The sequence below is a fragment of the Osmerus mordax genome, chromosome 26 (genome assembly GCF_038355195.1).
Source record: "Osmerus mordax isolate fOsmMor3 chromosome 26, fOsmMor3.pri, whole genome shotgun sequence".
In the NCBI taxonomy this organism is placed as follows: Eukaryota; Metazoa; Chordata; class Actinopteri; order Osmeriformes; family Osmeridae; genus Osmerus; species Osmerus mordax.
This window is the reverse complement of record NC_090075.1, coordinates 5,685,994-5,702,788: the sequence shown is the minus strand read 5'-3', so window position 1 is coordinate 5,702,788 and position 16,795 is coordinate 5,685,994. Positions and strand designations below refer to the sequence as shown.

The 16,795-nt window shown below is 47.9% G+C and overlaps 2 protein-coding genes across 3 annotated transcripts; one reads left to right on the top strand and one right to left on the bottom strand.

The window, feature by feature from the left end:
* Nucleotides 1-944: 944 nt before the first annotated feature.
* Nucleotides 945-5,276, top strand: cnga3a (cyclic nucleotide gated channel subunit alpha 3a). The gene is made up of 6 exons (XM_067229831.1): nt 945-1,210; nt 1,406-1,522; nt 1,838-2,011; nt 3,468-3,569; nt 3,677-3,783; nt 3,889-5,276. The coding sequence occupies exons 1-6, from the start codon at nt 1,110-1,112 to the stop codon at nt 5,274-5,276; spliced, it is 1,989 nt and encodes a 662-aa protein (XP_067085932.1). The 5' UTR covers nt 945-1,109.
* Nucleotides 5,277-7,492: 2,216 nt separating this feature from the next.
* On the bottom strand, nt 7,493-14,760 carry ube3a (ubiquitin protein ligase E3A). Of its 2 annotated transcripts, none has more exons than XM_067229904.1 (11): nt 14,617-14,760; nt 13,934-13,975; nt 13,360-13,646; nt 11,818-13,061; nt 11,436-11,580; nt 11,127-11,332; nt 10,746-10,910; nt 9,926-10,081; nt 9,751-9,824; nt 9,486-9,629; nt 7,493-9,103 (listed from the first exon to the last, which is right to left on the bottom strand). In XM_067229904.1, coding segments are annotated over exons 2-11 (2,544 nt in total). In that variant the 5' UTR covers nt 13,936-13,975; nt 14,617-14,760; the 3' UTR covers nt 7,493-8,982. The 2 variants fall into 2 exon arrangements, with proteins under 2 accessions (XP_067086005.1, XP_067086006.1); XM_067229905.1 differs by lacking the exon at nt 14,617-14,760 and adding an exon at nt 14,118-14,149.
* Nucleotides 14,761-16,795: the final 2,035 nt, after the last annotated feature.

Here is a 16,795-nt window from a genome sequence, read left to right as displayed (position 1 = left end):
AATTTAGACTTTATTCACCTACACAACTTCATGAACTGATAAATGGACCTATTAGAAGTTGGATTTAGTGCCAGTTACAAAAAATGCATGTATTGTCCTTGCTTTGTTCTAGTGGCTACTAGTAATCCAGTTACATTGTCACTGAAATTATTTCAATAACAATGCATTTCTAACTCGAATGAGAACAATAACTAGTAGGCCCCTCTTGATTTCATGCATTTATTCATGGGCACATATCAATCAGACAGTGTTGGCTACATTACAAAGTTTGCTTGCCAATATTAATTAGCCTAATCCCATCCCAAACCACAACAGCACCAAACATTGTTTGCAAGAACATCACAGGTGTACACAGGTATACATAACAGCCCACCCACAAACAAAGAAACACACTTGAAAACATTGTTTCTTTCTTTCCATACTGCTGAAAAGCTCAACCAAGTGTATTCATGGCAAGGGGCGCAGGTTTGTTTTCAAATGAGGGTGGGGCTGCTTTTTTTTGTATTACTGAGGATGTGGCCGTTAAATATAACTTTCTTAATAGAAAGTGTGGGGGGGACAGATTTGCCGTTTTCAAAAAGTGGGGGGGACATGCCCCACCCATGTGTAATGAAAGCTACACCCTGAATAATTTACATATTCACGTCCAACAATGTGCATCATGTCAGATATACAAGTCGTTACCCAGCACATAACCTAAAGAGAGGGGTAACACATGCTGTAGGGCCATAGTGTACTTACTCTAAAGCTGAGGTGATCTTTGTGAGTGACAGGGCACTGATCTTGTTTAGTGTTTAGGACATAATCAGGATGTATTTTTAGGAGCGGGACGTAAAAATACATCCTGATTATTTATAGTCTCTCAGATAGCTACATTGGGGAAATAGGTTTCAACCACCACATCAACTACATGTCAGACAGTGTCCAATCTTACTCTTAGGCTTACAGCTATTACCAGGTGTCTTTGGCACTTACAACCATGATCATATGTGACGTTGGGACATTGTGCTGGGTTTTGTGACAGTGTTGACCCCAGGGCTGTGACTGGTGTCATCTACAGTGTTGTACAAGGCTGGATGTCCCTGGGCCACAGAGCCTGAGGAGAGACCATGGCCAAGATCTGCACAGAGCAGTCTTACCCCACACGCCATCGACCATCCATCCGCACGCCGGATGCTGAGCTGGACGACGTGGAGAACGGGACCTACAGGTCAGACTTCACCACGGGGGCTGCCGCAGCAGTCGAATCAAACGCGCCCAGTGATTTCACACTCATTTGTGGTTTGCGGAGGTGTGAGACAAGGAGGACTGCCTCATCGAGACGGTCAGGTCACGCGTGTGTATAACGGTTATGTCTGTAGACGGTGGCTCGACTGTCGTGTTTCCTTTTTCCCGTCTCCTCCAGGGGGCGCTCTCTGTGTGAGGACAACTCCTCAGAGATGCAGGGGGTCTTGTCTGTGGCCACCAGCAGGCTGCCAGAGTCTCGCAGAAGCTCCTTTGCGGGGGCGGGCGCCATGGCCAGGTATTCAGCAAGGCGCCAGATCCCACCAGCAGTGTTGTTTGATTTCAGGCAGCTTTGTTGAGGCCACCTCCAACCAGGGGCATAGGTTTGTTTTCAAATGTTGGAGGGACAGATTTTTTGTAATAGCCGATGATGCGGCCATTGTATGACTTTCTTAATGAAACATGGGGGGGGGACAGATTTGCCAAAAAAAAAAGGTGTATAATGAAACCTACGCCCCTGCCTCCAGTGCCAACCACCAGTCTAGACACACTCATATCAGAAACCACAACGTTTGTTACCGCGTACCTTCTTTTTCTCCTGCTGATCTCCTAGGCTCTCTCACTTCCTGTTCATGCTGCGCAACTGGGCGTCTCACAGAATGCAAGGCGAGGTCGAGCGACCCGATTCGTTCCTGGAGCGCTTCAGGGGCCCCGAGCTCAAAGAAGCCTCCAGTCGAGAGAGCAACGCCCAGTCTCTGGGCCACCCCGATCGTCTGAGGAAGAGAAAGTATGTTTGTCTTCAACTGTTAATGTTCCCATAACTGCCCATAACACTGTTCAGAGGGAGATTATAGAGTTCGTAATGGTCAAAATGGTGAATAGTCAAGAGCCTCAAAGTAAACCTTCCTCCCTGGACGTGGAATAGATATCTCGTGATCCGCTGCACCTCTCATGAGTCATGACCTGCCGTGTAACCGTGTTTACAGCACCACAGAGCACAAACAGACTAGTGGGTTGACAATGCCTATCCTATTCAGATGTCTCACTCATCTGTGACACGGTATTATCTAAACGAAACTCTCTTCAATCTTTCTCCAAGTGCTGTCGGTCACTGGCCACTAGCCACTTACAATATGAACAACTGCAACAACACAGATGAGTAAGTCTCCCATACTGGGTCAGCAACTAGGAGACCAAACGTAGTGGTCCTGGAGTCATTCTAGAACCCATAGACCTTTCTAGAAGGCATGTAGCCATCCTAAAATTGGTACTGTTCTAGAAGCTATAGACAATGTTCTAGAAGCCATATCATGTTCTGGAAGTTGTGTAGTAGTTCTAAAAGCCATATAGTTCCAGAAGCTGTGAAGTTTAATGTCTGCTTGGAAAGTGCCAAGAAAGAGCTAGCTATGAACCATAATAGAGAATACTAGTATTATAGTACAGTATTGTCACAACACCTATCAAATGACATGGTAAGATGTTGCTTGATAGGTTTACCATACCTTATTATCTAATGCTAGAGATGCTTGACTCTGTGTCCCTTATAAGTACATTGTTGGTGCTGGTTATACTGTAAAGTCACCATAGTATAAACAAGAAAAAAAAGCCATGTTTTCGTAGGTGGCATACTCAGGTGGTGTCATGTTGCCATCTAGTGGCCATATGTGTGGCTGGCACCCTAACAGCTCTAACAATGTCTGAGCTAAAACCAAAACCAAACTTGATTAGAAATATCCAGCCTCCACCATACCCTCTATATCCTGACTAGTTACAGCTCTGTAGCATGGTCCCGTATTTCACCCACTGTAGTCCATGACAACGCCTCGTAGGTACCCTATCTCGTCAACAAGATGAAAAGCAAAACGTGTTATCCGTAGCAAAAAAGAAGACAAGAAAGAAGAAATAAAAAAAGATGATGAGAAAAAGGACGAGAAGAAAGAGGACGAGAAGAAAGAGGATGAGAAGAAAGATGAGAAGAAAGATGAAAAGAAGGATGAGAAGAAAGATGAGAAGAAGGATGACAAGAAAGATGAGAAAAAGAAAGTGGAGCCCCCGTAAGTATCTCACTGCCGTATCCGTAGCTTAGAGCTCGATACCAGGACTGTGCAAAACACCTGTGAAGGGTAGGATTTCCACATTCCAGTGTGGATCATTTAAACGTGACATCTGTGACAGCAAAATAACAAATAACCCTTAAAAATGTTTGGATTTGGGACTGTAATTTCACCAAAATATGATTTTAGGAAAGAAATTTGGATCATGGACCCCGCTAATGATAACTACTACAGATGGCTGACCATCATCGCTGCTCCAACATTCTACAATCTGATGATGCTTGTGACAAGGTATCATCTTTGTTTCTCTTTTCCTTTCCGTTTTTCAGCTCTTCATCTCTCCATCTATCAGGTTTCCATAGTGACCCCAATGGGATTGTCTTTTTCCTCTTTTCCAGGGCTTGTTTTAATGAACTTCAGAACTCTTACACGACTCTATGGATGTTTTTGGACCTCACCTCAGACATCATCTACTACATGGACACGTTTGTGAGGTCGAGAACAGGTCCGGTACTCTTCCGTGCTGCCTCTCTAAGATCAACTGAGCCTAGACTGAGGTGCATTTGATATCACACAGTTTTCACAATTTTGTTTCCCTTACCTCCGATAGGTTTTCTGGAACAAGGCCTGATTGTGAAAGATGCCAAGAAACTGAGGGCAAAATACAGAGAAACGCCTCAGTTCAAATACGACATAATGTCAATGGTCCCCACAGACATCCTGATGTTAAAGTTCGGCTACAACAACCCTGAGCTACGCTTCAACCGCCTTTTCAAAATGGCCCGACTCTTTGAGTTCTTCGACCGCACTGAGACCAGGACCAGTTTCCCCAACGTCTTCCGTATCAGCAATCTCGTACTGTACATCCTGATCATCATCCACTGGAACGCGTGCATCTTCTTCGCCATCTCCAAAACGATTGGTTTCGGCACAGACACTTGGGTGTACCCCAACATCAGTCACCCAGAGCATGGAAGACTGATCAGGAAATACATCTACTGTCTTTACTGGTCCACCCTGACCCTGACCACCATCGGGGAGACCCCGCCCCCAGTCAAGGACATCGAGTACCTGTTCGTCGTCGCCGACTTCCTCATCGGCGTGCTGATTTTCGCCACCATCGTCGGTAACGTCGGCGCCATGATCTCCAACATGAACAAGTCGCGCGCCGACTTCCAGGCCAAGATCGACTCCATCAAGCAGTACATGCAGTTCCGTAAGGTCACCAAGGACCTGGAGGCCCGGGTCATCAAGTGGTTCGACTACCTGTGGACGGAGAAGAAGACCTGCGACGAGAAGGAGGTGCTGAAGAACCTCCCGGACAAGCTGAAGGCCGAGATCGCCATCAACGTCCATTTGGACACCCTGAAGAAAGTGCGCATCTTCCAGGACTGCGAAGCCGGTCTTCTGATTGAGCTGGTGCTGAAGCTGCAGCCGCAGGTGTTCAGCCCCGGGGACTACATCTGCAAGAAGGGCGACATCGGACGCGAGATGTACATCATCAAGGAGGGGAAGCTGGCGGTCGTCGCGGACGACGGGGTCACCCAGTTCGTGGTGCTTAGCGACGGAGCCTACTTTGGGGAGATCAGCATCCTGGGAATCAAAGGCAGTAAGGCGGGAAACCGGAGGACCGCCAACATCCGAAGTGTGGGCTACTCTGACCTGTTTGCGCTGTCGAAGGACGACCTGGTGGAGGCTCTGACTGAGTACCCGGATGCCAAGAAGGCCCTGGAGGAGAAGGGGAAGGCCATCCTGATGAAGGACAACCTGATCGATGAGGCAGTGGCAAACGCCGGGGCCGACCCCAAGGACCTGGAGGAGAAGATCGACCGTCTGGAGATCAACCTGAGCAACATGCAGTCCAAGTTCGCCAAGCTCCTGGCGGAGTTCTCCGCCAGCCAGATGAAGGTCAAGCAGAGAATCACCGACATGGAGGCCACAGTCAAGTCAGTCCGCCCCGAGGATCTGTCTGAAGTGGTCGCGGACAAAAAGACCTAGTAATTTCACAGCAGTTTACCCAGAGACTTAACAGTATAAAAAAAAGAAAGATTTTTGGTTTTCTAATATACCTATAAATAGCTAGTTTGATACTTTTCGACTGTACCCATTTATATCCATTTATACATTAAAACCGTGTATGTATATTATCATTCATGCAATATGTATTCTTTGTGTGAAAAAAAGAATGTGTCAAAACGTTGCTGTACCATGTATGCAGTGCATATACATTGCGGTATGCTGTGATTAAGATGTACCAAGCACCCTGAACCACACCGTGGAGACGTTACCTGCAGGGACGGCAGATACATTTTGAGGAGTAGAGGACCCACACTTCGTCAAGGACAAATCCATCAAACAACCATAAGTGGTTTTGGGAATGTACAGTTTTCCTGTCATGTGAGTTTAGTTCTATGAATGAAATGTTTCACAATTGATTGATTTCCTGTATGTGTCGATGCATTTCGTGTGACGTGTTTGAGCCAGTGTGTTCACGTGGGTTCATTACCCTCTCACAATAGTCAGACTCTGTGGGCTGATCTGGTCACTGGAGGAAAGGTCAAACGATGTGAAGGAACAACACAATAGATACAAAAGGCTCCCAATTCATGTATGTCCCACATTGTGTGCTTGTACAGTACTCATGAATTTAAGCTACAGTGTCATCAAAGCACGCCAATGTCTAATAAACGACGCAAGTATGAAATGCAATGTTGTGTTTTAGCAGATGTTCGTATCACAAAATATTGAATAAACGACTTAAAAACTGCATTGTTTGTTGTGGCGGGTTCTTTGCTCAGAGTGTAGGGCTGCATTTGCGGTGTTCCCTGATAAGTAATCACTAACCTGTGTGGAGAGGTACTGTAAATACAGAATGAGTATGAATAGAGAAAGGAGCCTATTCAATCTTGTTGTCACGATACGGGGCCAGCTCCTTCCCCAGCAACAGAGTACAGATCATGTTTTGGTTTCAAGGTTGTCAACACAGCTCAAGGCAGAGCCAGCGCGGCTGTAAAGACCATCGGACGCGTTGCGAGCCATGCCTGTCGGGTGGAGAACCTCCACCTCTGAGCTGTCTCACCCAGTCACCTTGTTCCACTGGAGAGAGGCGGCTCTGCTGGAGAAACACCTGCGCTCTCTGGAGATCCTCAAGAGGCAGACGGAGGCGTCCATCTGCGCGGAGCAGCGCGCCGTCCGCCTCCGCTTCCTCGCCAAGCTGCGTGGGACGCGGCGGAGACACGGCGGCGGGGTGAGCGGGAGCCGGCAGGCGGAGACCTCCTCCACCCTGGCCTCCGCGAGCAGCGGCCTCCAGCCCGGGGGGAGAGCCTGCGGGTCAGCACCGTCCAAGGTCGGCTTCACGCCGACGACCTCCTCCTCCGTCGCGAGGCTTGGTTCTTGTGCGAGGAGGAGCGCTAGCCCACAGGAATGGACCGGGCCAGGGTCAAATCTCCAGAGAACACACAAACGGAGTCGTCCACGGGCCCCAGACCACCCCTTCACAGCAGGATCGGGGATATCGACAGCAGCTGTGGGAAGCGTCCCTCAGCCCCTCCGTGAGATCCCTCCGCTAAAGCGAAGGTCACATGCTGAAGGTGGCGACCTTCTGAGCCGCACTGACAAACGCCCGGCCGTCCATGGACACATCCACCCAGGGCCAGACGAGGACGGCGGAGCAGCAAAAGACCTTAGTGAGAGGATGAGGCTATTCATAGGGCAGGTGAGCGTCCTGGGGCAGCAGAACCGCCAGCAGGGGGCGATCCTGGATGACTACTACGCCCGGAGGCTGCGGGCTGAGGCCAGGCCGAGAAGAAAGGAAGCCCAGGACGTTGAGGAAGAGCTGGGCCACTGGGGGCCGGTGGGCAGGGGGGAGGCCTCCAGGAGTCTTACCCTGAGGAGGGTGAATGGGGAGTACCTGGCCCTGGAGCACTACAGAACCCAGCAGACCAGGGAGAACCTGGTGGAGAGCAACTGGGAGAGAAATACCTCCAACTGAAGCCCCGGGGCTCGCTGTTGTCCTCTCTGAATACAGTGTGGTGGTTTTAGGTAGGTTGGAAAGTTGATGTGACACTGGACGGCTTCAAAAGTCGACTCAATGATGTCATGTTTTCCTCCTGCATACATACAGTGCTTTGCTTGTTCTGGAGTTCTCGGAGTGTTCTAGAATGTATGGAGGGAGGGTGTTCTCACTCATTCTCTCACTTGTATGACATCAGTCAAAGAATGTAGTCACTTTTAATCCGTTTTGCAGCATTTATACACACAGGTGATTTATGATGATTTAAATACACATTCTTGTCTCTCCTGAGATAGGCTTTGACCGAATAAAACAGTTTACCAACTGTACATCTCCATTCTGTGACCAATACACACACACTGTCTTTTTGTGGAGGGTGAAGAGGCTTCAATGTGTGCAGCATAACACATAATAAATCAATCACAAAAACATATCTAAAAACAATACGAACCAATATGAAGAAAACAAAACGTTTTCATTTTCCAAGCATAAGAAGCAGTCTCTCAAGTTCAGCTGTGAAGTGGTGGCAAGTACTGCAAAGCCACTTAAGTCAGATGGCAAAGACAGTTGCTACAGTACGTCAGTATGATATGTAAAGTGAAGTGTGGTAACTAAACAGCATAGTCATTCTGTCATGGCATAAAACAGAATACAAAAAAAAAGAAAAAAACACTGGCCAGGATTGATGGCGGTGTTAAACAAATACCTCACACACACACACACACACACACAATAGGTTTGAATCCGACTCTAATCACCTCAGGGAGCCCGTTACGACAGTAAGATGTAGGACTCCAGCCAAGGCTAGTAGCTTGGTTTGCTAAAGTCACATTACCGGCGTAGCAGCACCATAAACAACCCTTGGGACAGTGGGTCTGTGTCCTGATTACAGCAGTCCTATGCCTCGGACCGCACCGATGGCAAGAGAAAGGGGAAGACTTCGGGTCCATCTACAGGAGAACATGTTCCTAGAGAGACAGACAGTATATATATATATATGTATATATACTGTACACTGTACCGTTCACTGACCTGCTAGTTAAGTGCACTTTCACAGTTTCACGACAATCAGATACGGTTGAAAACTGCTTGAAATTTTGCTCAAATTATATTACACGGCAAAAAACTAAAACTCCATTGAAAAGAAAAGGGGGGGGGGGGGGGAGCGGACTGTCTTTGGAAAACATTGAAGCAGTAACAGGGTTGGGTGTAGGGTGGGTGGGGGTGGTTGGGGTCACAGTCATCCAAGACCTGGCACAGAACGACCTGTTTGAGCAATGAGCAAACCCCTCAACAACAACAAAAACGCAACGGGGGGCGAGGAGGCAAGCAGCCGACCAAAAAATGTATCCGACATATCAGCGATAGCATTTGCTGCTTTACAGTTTTGCATTGTTAACAAAACCAGCTGAATGCTGGGTAAAAATATATATATTTTGAATCTTAAACTTCTCAATCTTTTTTTCTAGGAGGTTTGCTCATTGTTCTCCCTTTTCAAATAATCGCAATCATACTATAGTGTAGGTTGCCAAAGTGTCCGTGTGTGTGTGTGTAGGGACAGTGAGGGGTATTCAGGCACAGGATCACTGCAGTTCTTCCATTTCAACCCACTGTACTTCCCATCGTTGACTTTTCCCTCTTCTGAAGATAGCAAACTGCACCCAGGAAGTGTTCACAGGCTCGTCTGTCCAATCACAGCATCCCGAATCCTTTGGCATAGGTGATGGCTTTGAGGAGCCTCTCTTTCAGTTTCTCCTTGGTGGAGTACTCCGGAAGTAGCAATGCGTTGAAGCAGGTATGAGAGGTGGGTAACCTGGAGGAGGAGGTGAGAGGGTGAGAGAGAGGGTGAGAGAGAGAGAGAGAGAGAGAGAGAGAGAGAGAGAGAGAGAGAGAGAGAGAGATGGGAGTGAGGGAGTGAATCAGAGAGAGAGATGGTGTGGGGAGGGTGAAAGAAGATCGAGGGAGGGGGGCGAGGGAGGGAGGGAGAGTGAGTGAGAGTGAGACCGACAGATAAATAGACCGAGAAACAGAGTAAATGAATGAGTGAGGGACAGAGTGAGAGATGGAGAGGAAGAAGATGGGGAGGGTTGGGGGGGAGAGATGGAGGAGGGGGTGGAAGAAGAAAAGAGACAGACTGAGACCGAGATGTAGACGACCAACCCACGAGCCCACGTCAACAAGGGACCGGAGCTGACCTGTCTGTGTCAGGGCCGTTCTTAGCGATGATCATCTTCAGCTTGCCCAGGCCTCCCACGGGCGCCCTGTCTGTGCCTGTGGTGAACTGGAGAAACAGCCTCTTCTGCTCCACACCGAACAAGTGCACCGTTTCCCAGAAGTCTCTGCAAGCAAGCAAAATAAAAAGAAATAAAAAACTTTTTCCATACTTGCTGGTCAAAGCAAAAACCAAGCTATGTTACGGTGTAATGACAGGAAATGTATAATAATAACATATATGTTTACTTGATAATTTGGCAGTCTTTGCTGTAGCCGCCGTCATACTCTGTGGTCTCTTCAAGGGCCTCGAAGTCAAGATTCTATGAAGTCAGGGGAGTCGCAGTTAGCAAATGCTAACAAAAGATAGCGTCGGAGAAAAAAACAAGACCAAAAGTGCTTTCTCTGAGATGACTCTCCATACCCTGCTTCCACAGATGAGCAGCTCCACTTCCTCCGGCCGAAACAAATACTTGAGCGGAGACTCGTTGGTCACCATGTGGAAGCCTCTCTTGAAGGCTCTGAATTGCCTCTCCACGCTGGTGTTGAGGGTGTACTCTGCATACAGACACACAAACTCCTGGCGGACGAACACAGACAGAAACAAATCAGTAAAACAACAACACAATGTCAACACTTCGAAGGCGGACTACTTCCCCCCCCCCTATCTCTCCTCTCTCTCTAGCTCTTTCTCTCTCCGTGTCTCTCGTCCGTCCCTCTCTCTCTCTCTCTCCTCCCTCTCCCCCCCTCTCTCTTTCTCTCTCTCAGCTATCGGGGAAAGCAGGGGCAGGAAGCAGCTTGGCTCCCAGACAATGGAACACATCAAACAGCACCAGCCCCTCTTAAAGGCCCTCTCTCTCACACACACACACACACACACACAAATGCCAGCCAGCCAATGAAAACACGAGGTACAAAAGCACAAACAGAGCAAGACAAACAGGACATTCCAGCTGACGGCTGCCCTGGATTCCTCTCCAAGAGAAGGAGAGAGAGAGGGGGGGGAGAGAAAAGATAGAGAAAGGGAGAGAAAGGGAAGATTAAAATGAGGGAGAAAGAATGAAAGGGGAGAGAGAAATAGAGATGGAGATACAGAGAAAGAGAGAAGTGAAATTAGAGAGAAAAAGGTGGGAGAAACAAAGTGAGGCAGAGAGAGAGGTGAGGGTCCGCTGTGAGGACACCTGAATGAGCCAGGCTGATAAGACGTTTCGCACGTTTCCCGGTTCGCCCAGGAATCTACGCACCTTCCTGTTCTCGTTCGTCACCGGAATCTTCTCTCCGTCCTCCCTCAGGTCGTACGTGGTGGGCTCTCCGAACAGGTCGGTCTGGGAGATCTGGAAGGTGAGCATCATGTCCTCCTCCACGTTCCCGTCGTACTCCAGCAGCTGCGTCAGACTCTGGTAGAGAACCTGCCGGAAGGCACGACACAACTTATCAGAGCCGCGCCTCTTCTGGGGCCACTCATCATCCGAGCACCTTCACACACACACACACACACACATACACGCGTACACACTGACACACACAGCTAATCACCTCTTCAGCTAACGGTGCATGTGAAGTGCGTGTGTGCGAAGGTAGGAATATCAATGGAGGACTCGGAACATTCCAGCATGCTACCGTACTGGATGCGAGTCAGCCAGGTCCAGATGGGTCCCCTTCTTGCCCATTAGCTTCCTGTAGACCACCATGGGGAAATGGACGTCCAGGATGCAGTTGTTGTAAATCGCCAGTCCTAGAACGATCCCGATCAGTGTGTACTGGGCCTCGTTCTCCAGCGAGGAGGGGTTGAACCAGAAGAGCTTGGTGTCGTCGTCGTACGTGAACATCCCTGAGGGGCGAACGCCACGGACAACACGGAGGGAGGAGTTCAGGAAAAGGGAGGTTTGGACCCAGAAACTAACACGTGATGTCTGTCAAGATACAATTCTCACCAATATCAATGTTGAAGATTTCCTCCAAAACCAACTGAAAGAACTCTTTGGAAACACCTCCCTCATCTACTCCTTGCTCCCCCTCGAACTCCACAAACAGCTGCTTCTTCAGGTCTGAAGGGTTCTCCATGGAAATCATTTCCAGCTGAAACACGCAACACAGGCAACACGGTTAGAGCACTTGGGATCATGAAATTGCAGGTTCAAATCCCCCTGTACCATATTTTGCTCAGGAGAAAAGGGTCTACAGGCAGACTATAATAATAATTATTAGATTATTCTTAAATTAAATAATAATATTATATAGTATATAATATTAAGGGATAATATGACATGATTATCACCCCAATGCTGTTACTCTGTGTGGCATTCCGAGGCTTACCCGGACCAGGGCGTCATCGATGATGTGGTCTCTCCTCACTTTGAGCCTGAGGTAAGGGTTGTGCTGCTGGCCCTGCACCATGCTGTAGAGCGCCGTGATTCTCCGCTCACTGTACATGCGGATGCGGTTGTCGTAGTACAGGCCCTGGTTCTTGGTGACGGCATTGAGGATGAACGGGCAGCTCTGGAAGGAGAACTTGCTCTCCGAGTCCACCTTGAAGAAGGTGAAGTCCTTGTCCATCTCCACCACCTCGTTCAGCGGCTCGTTGACAAAGTCCTCGAAGGGGACGAGGGGCGTCCGGCAGTCCAGGGTGCGCACGCCCAGCTCCTTCTCCAGGAGGTCCACCCGGGGGCCCTTGCGGTGGGTGCGCTCCTCCCCCAGCAGCTCCTGCAGGGTCAGCTCGCTGGACTCGAGCTCCTCGTCCTCCTCCTCGTTGTGCCCCACGTCCAGGTCGCCGGCCAGCACGTTGGCGTAGAAGACCAGCTTCAGACACTTGACGGCGGCCACCACCGCCTCGTCGTCGTTTACCAGGTTGTCGCTGTCGTACTCGTTGGTGATGACGGTGAAGGTGATGAGCTGCTGGAAGGTCTCCATCATGCGGCGGATCTGCGCGCCGGTGTACCGGGACCACAGGCGCGTCAGCCTGGCGAGCCCAGGCAGGGGGAGCTTGCTCATGGCCTTGCAGAAGACGGGCATCGCCACCTCCAGGTACTCGGGGCTGTGGAGGTTCCGGTTCTCCATCACGATGATGAAGATGTTCAGATAGTTGGGGTCGGTGTCGTACACGTCCAGGTAGGTCAGGTCCAGCTCCAGATTGGGAGTCAGGTACACCAGCGCGTTGAGGAAGGCCGCCTCGGTCAGCTCGTTGGACAGCAGCTTGTCGTAGACCCTCCTCACCGCGTCTATGTCCACGGACACGTCGAAGGGGCCCAACCTCAAAGGGACGCTGTCCTCCCTGGAGGGCTCCGCCTCTGCCGCCGCCGCCGCAAAGGCTCCTGACCCCTCCTCCTCCTCCGCCGCCGTCAACGTCTTCTCATCCTCGCCGGCTTCCGTTTCCTCGTCCCCGGAGAGGCGGGATCCGCGTCGGTCCTTGCCGAAGACCCGGCCCTTCCGGAAGCTGTGCACCAGGGCGTCCGCGTTGGAGAAGATCCTGCCGATCACCCGGATCATGGGAGAGAAGTCGCCCGTCACCTCGCAGGCGTCCATGATGTTGTACACCGTGTGTTCAGTCAGGTAATGCACCTCTGAGGACAGATCCAGCAGAGTCAGTGAGTAAACAGACTGGAAGAACAGAAAACTATTTTAGGATAGGTCATGCAGTAAGTGAAAAAGAGAACAGTTAGCTATATTTATTGTTATTACTTAAATTTTCTTTAGTGTATTGGAATCTTTTGTAGGACCTGGAGTGGGTAAATGGGGGTGAGAGGTTAAAATAATGTTGAAAAAAAGCCCTTATTCATTTGACCTGCTAAATAAATATGTATATATATATATATTTGTGAAAGAAGACCCATGCAGGGCGTTTCGTTCATCTGAGGCTACCTTTGTAGTCTTCTCTGGCACTCATCTCGCTGTCGCTTCTGGTTAAGGCAGAGTGGATTCCGTTGGCTCCGCCGTCCGGATGGGCACCGTCGTTTGGGGGGGGGTGATCACAAAGTTTGGCGTTAATCTTATATAGCTCCAGTGCCCTGACGGCGGCTGCGTTGTTATCCACGGGTTGAAAATCAAGACACGATGCACAGAATGTATTTGTGCAGTCCCCATTTCCACAGCCCTCGGTTAACTGGCGAAAGTAGCGCTCGATTAGATGCTTTGCAGTCGCTTTCTTCCTGCACAAAACATTCAAACAGGAAGGCAGAAGGTTTAATGCAGTGTCGGAGAGCAGACTTTATTCATAGTAGCTCTCCTCATACATCCAAATTAGCCATTAAAACAAATCAAGGACGTTTTTAAATGCCCTTCACTGGCCCATGTTGCCATCTAACGACAGACACTTGTCAGACTGTCACTGATGGTCCGGGCCAGTGTCCTAGACCAAGCACATCAAGACAATGGTACAGTACGAAACCATGGCAACACTGGAATTAGTAGTGGCATGCCAACTAAGACTACTTACATTCGGCTTGATTCAGAGTCTCTTGTGATATTTGATGGTACTCTGAAATCACAAGAAAGCAATCTTAAGAGGTATCATTTCCTGATGTGTAGTACTAGGCCTACATGTTAACCCACAGTATCCAAGCTATTGCCATAAATATGGTAGGCCCAAACATGTTAATTCATGGTATCCATTGCCATACATATGGATGCTAGTGCCAGTAGACCAACTGAATGATGGAAGAATGCAAAACGTTTGAACGGCTTCAATTTATCTAGCCCTCTTACGAGGTCATAGCCCTTCAACACAACGGTCTAAAAACTTAATTCTCGACTTGTTGACACAATTCCCCCCTAGTTGTCACATTCAGCATTGCTTGGATACACTGTCGCCTTGGCTAATGCTGCTTGAACATCATGTTGCAACAATGTTTACGGTTATTGGTTCACATCGCACATGCACAGTTTTGTCAACAGGGAGAAGAGGGGAGGGGAAGGGGGCAATGACATTTTTAGCCGCTTATGGCTAATTCTAGCGATGTCCTCCAAGTCAAATCTCTCTATTTATGAGACAAAAAGCAACACGAGGGCATAAATGACTACAGTATTTACAGCGGGGGTGTGAACTAATGTACTAAATAAGTTCCAAACACAAATGTAGAGAAGTAACGAAAGGTTGTATGCTTATATTTTTCTACCGACCTGTCAAAGTACAGTAGCTTCGTTTACTGGGGACTGATTTTTCTACAGCGGTGCGTAAGTCCTCTCCTTGACAGTCCTCCACAAATTAATTCACGTTGAGAACCAGTGTCCTTTCGATGTGGATTTCTGTTTCTCTTTATTTCTGATAATACTGGTATTTTATTTTAATCTAAGATACAGTACTTTTGTTTTGGGGCCTGAACTGTCAAGTCACGAAATGTTCACTGCCATTTGAGTAAACACTGAGATATCCCATCGTGCAATGCGCGACTTGTCAAAAAAACGTCCAATCAGAAATCATCTCATGACGACACGATAGATGGGGGGCCTTGGATAGTTCTGTGATATTAATGCCTACATTAGATTAAAGCTGGATAATGAATTAGTAAAAAGTTGTGTAAAAATTGTTGCACACATTACATTTCAATTTCAAGAGTGAAATATGTGTGTGTATGTGTGTGTGTGTAGGGGGGGGGAGGTGTTGAAAAATATGAATGGATTTATCCTTTTCCAAAAATAGATCAAAATGCATATCATACAGTCCTTCAAAAATCGTTCTTGATCGCAACCTGTAATACTAAATATAATCAGAAGATGGCAGTGGTTAGTAATGACCACAATCAAAGCCAGGCATGTAACGCAATTACAATTTATGGTTATTTCTCCCTTGTGCTGTGAAGTGTTTCTAAGGGAGCGAACTGTCTCCATAACAACTTGAACAGATTGATCAGAACAAAATGTGAAGATATTCAAAACACACTCGGGAAAACCTGTCAACTCCTTTAAACCTCATATAACCTTTCCCTCCTTTTACACAATTGTAGTTGAAATATATTACTGTCGACCTTTTTAGCAATGGGGGATAGAGAGTTATGTTCATTTTGAATGACCTTTTCAAAGGGGACGTGAAACAATGATGTGAACATCACAGATATAGCTGGAGATGTGAAAAGCAAAACAATCTAACACTACAGAAAACCAAGGCAACGTTTTAGTTTCTCTGTGGTGTGTGTGTGTATGATAATTTGTTTACAGAACGTAAAGCTCTCACCGTGCTCGAGTCCTATATCAAACGGGTGGAAGAAAACGAGTCGATGGGACACGCGGTCAGGACCCCTTCAAGATTGTCTGAGCCAGTGGAGCATGCGTTCTCCAGACAGCTCATTCCTCTAGGCTTTCCTCTCCATCAGTTTTAGGATCTAGTTAAATGGCACTGACGAACAACCTTTCATGAATCAAATAACCCACGGCCTTGACACCTCCAATCCAATTCATTTACATCCTGGGAGCCAGCCATGAACGCTGTAGGCTATCACAATACTAATGGTGGGATGAAGTTTGTGGAGAGAAAACATAAACACCATCTGTATAGATCTTTTCTAATACAGTGCTGAGCCTACTATCCCAACACATCACCAACATACACACACTCACAAAAGCACACACGCACACATTTTCAGCATTGGTGAAGTTGACGGCACTGCTTGTGTCATTATTTACATACAGAGAGCATATTCTATCGGTACAAGGACCTTATTTCCATCTGATGTAAGGCTGGAGGTGGGAGGTGAGGTGTACATGATTCTTGAGTAGCAGATGCATATTTAGGCCTACACAAGGGATATAATACCCAGACTATGATTGATCCTTCTGGTATTCTTTTTCTTTTTTTTTTTTTACTGCGGGCGCACACTCATGCATTGCAGATGTTATGAATTCAATAGTACATAAATTAATTAACTCGGTTTTCCTTTTCAGGTCTGCTGAGACCCGCATGGTGGTAGTCAACACACACACCTTAAGCCCCCAGTGAGCTTTATGGGATAGGATTACCGGCTGAGTATTTTTAAGGGGCTTATGACGGGTTTACAATACCTGAACACCACCGCGGTCGTTTACCTTGCTCCTCGCTAGCGGGAAGCAATGCAATCAGAATCCTAACCTTTCATAAATCAACACTGGCATGCGTCGCTGGTACTCCAAACCCATGGCATCTCATTCTGAAATAGTGCCTTGTAAATTATGCATTATTTAATCCATGTGCACAGCCCCCTGTGGTGCTGGGGACTGTTTGTAATTCTGTGCGTGCGCGTGTCAGCTTGAGATGGAGTTTTGCATTCGCTATGACATTTTGTTTGAGCAGTTATCAGTCCTCCTTGTCACAGGGAGAAGGTTCGGT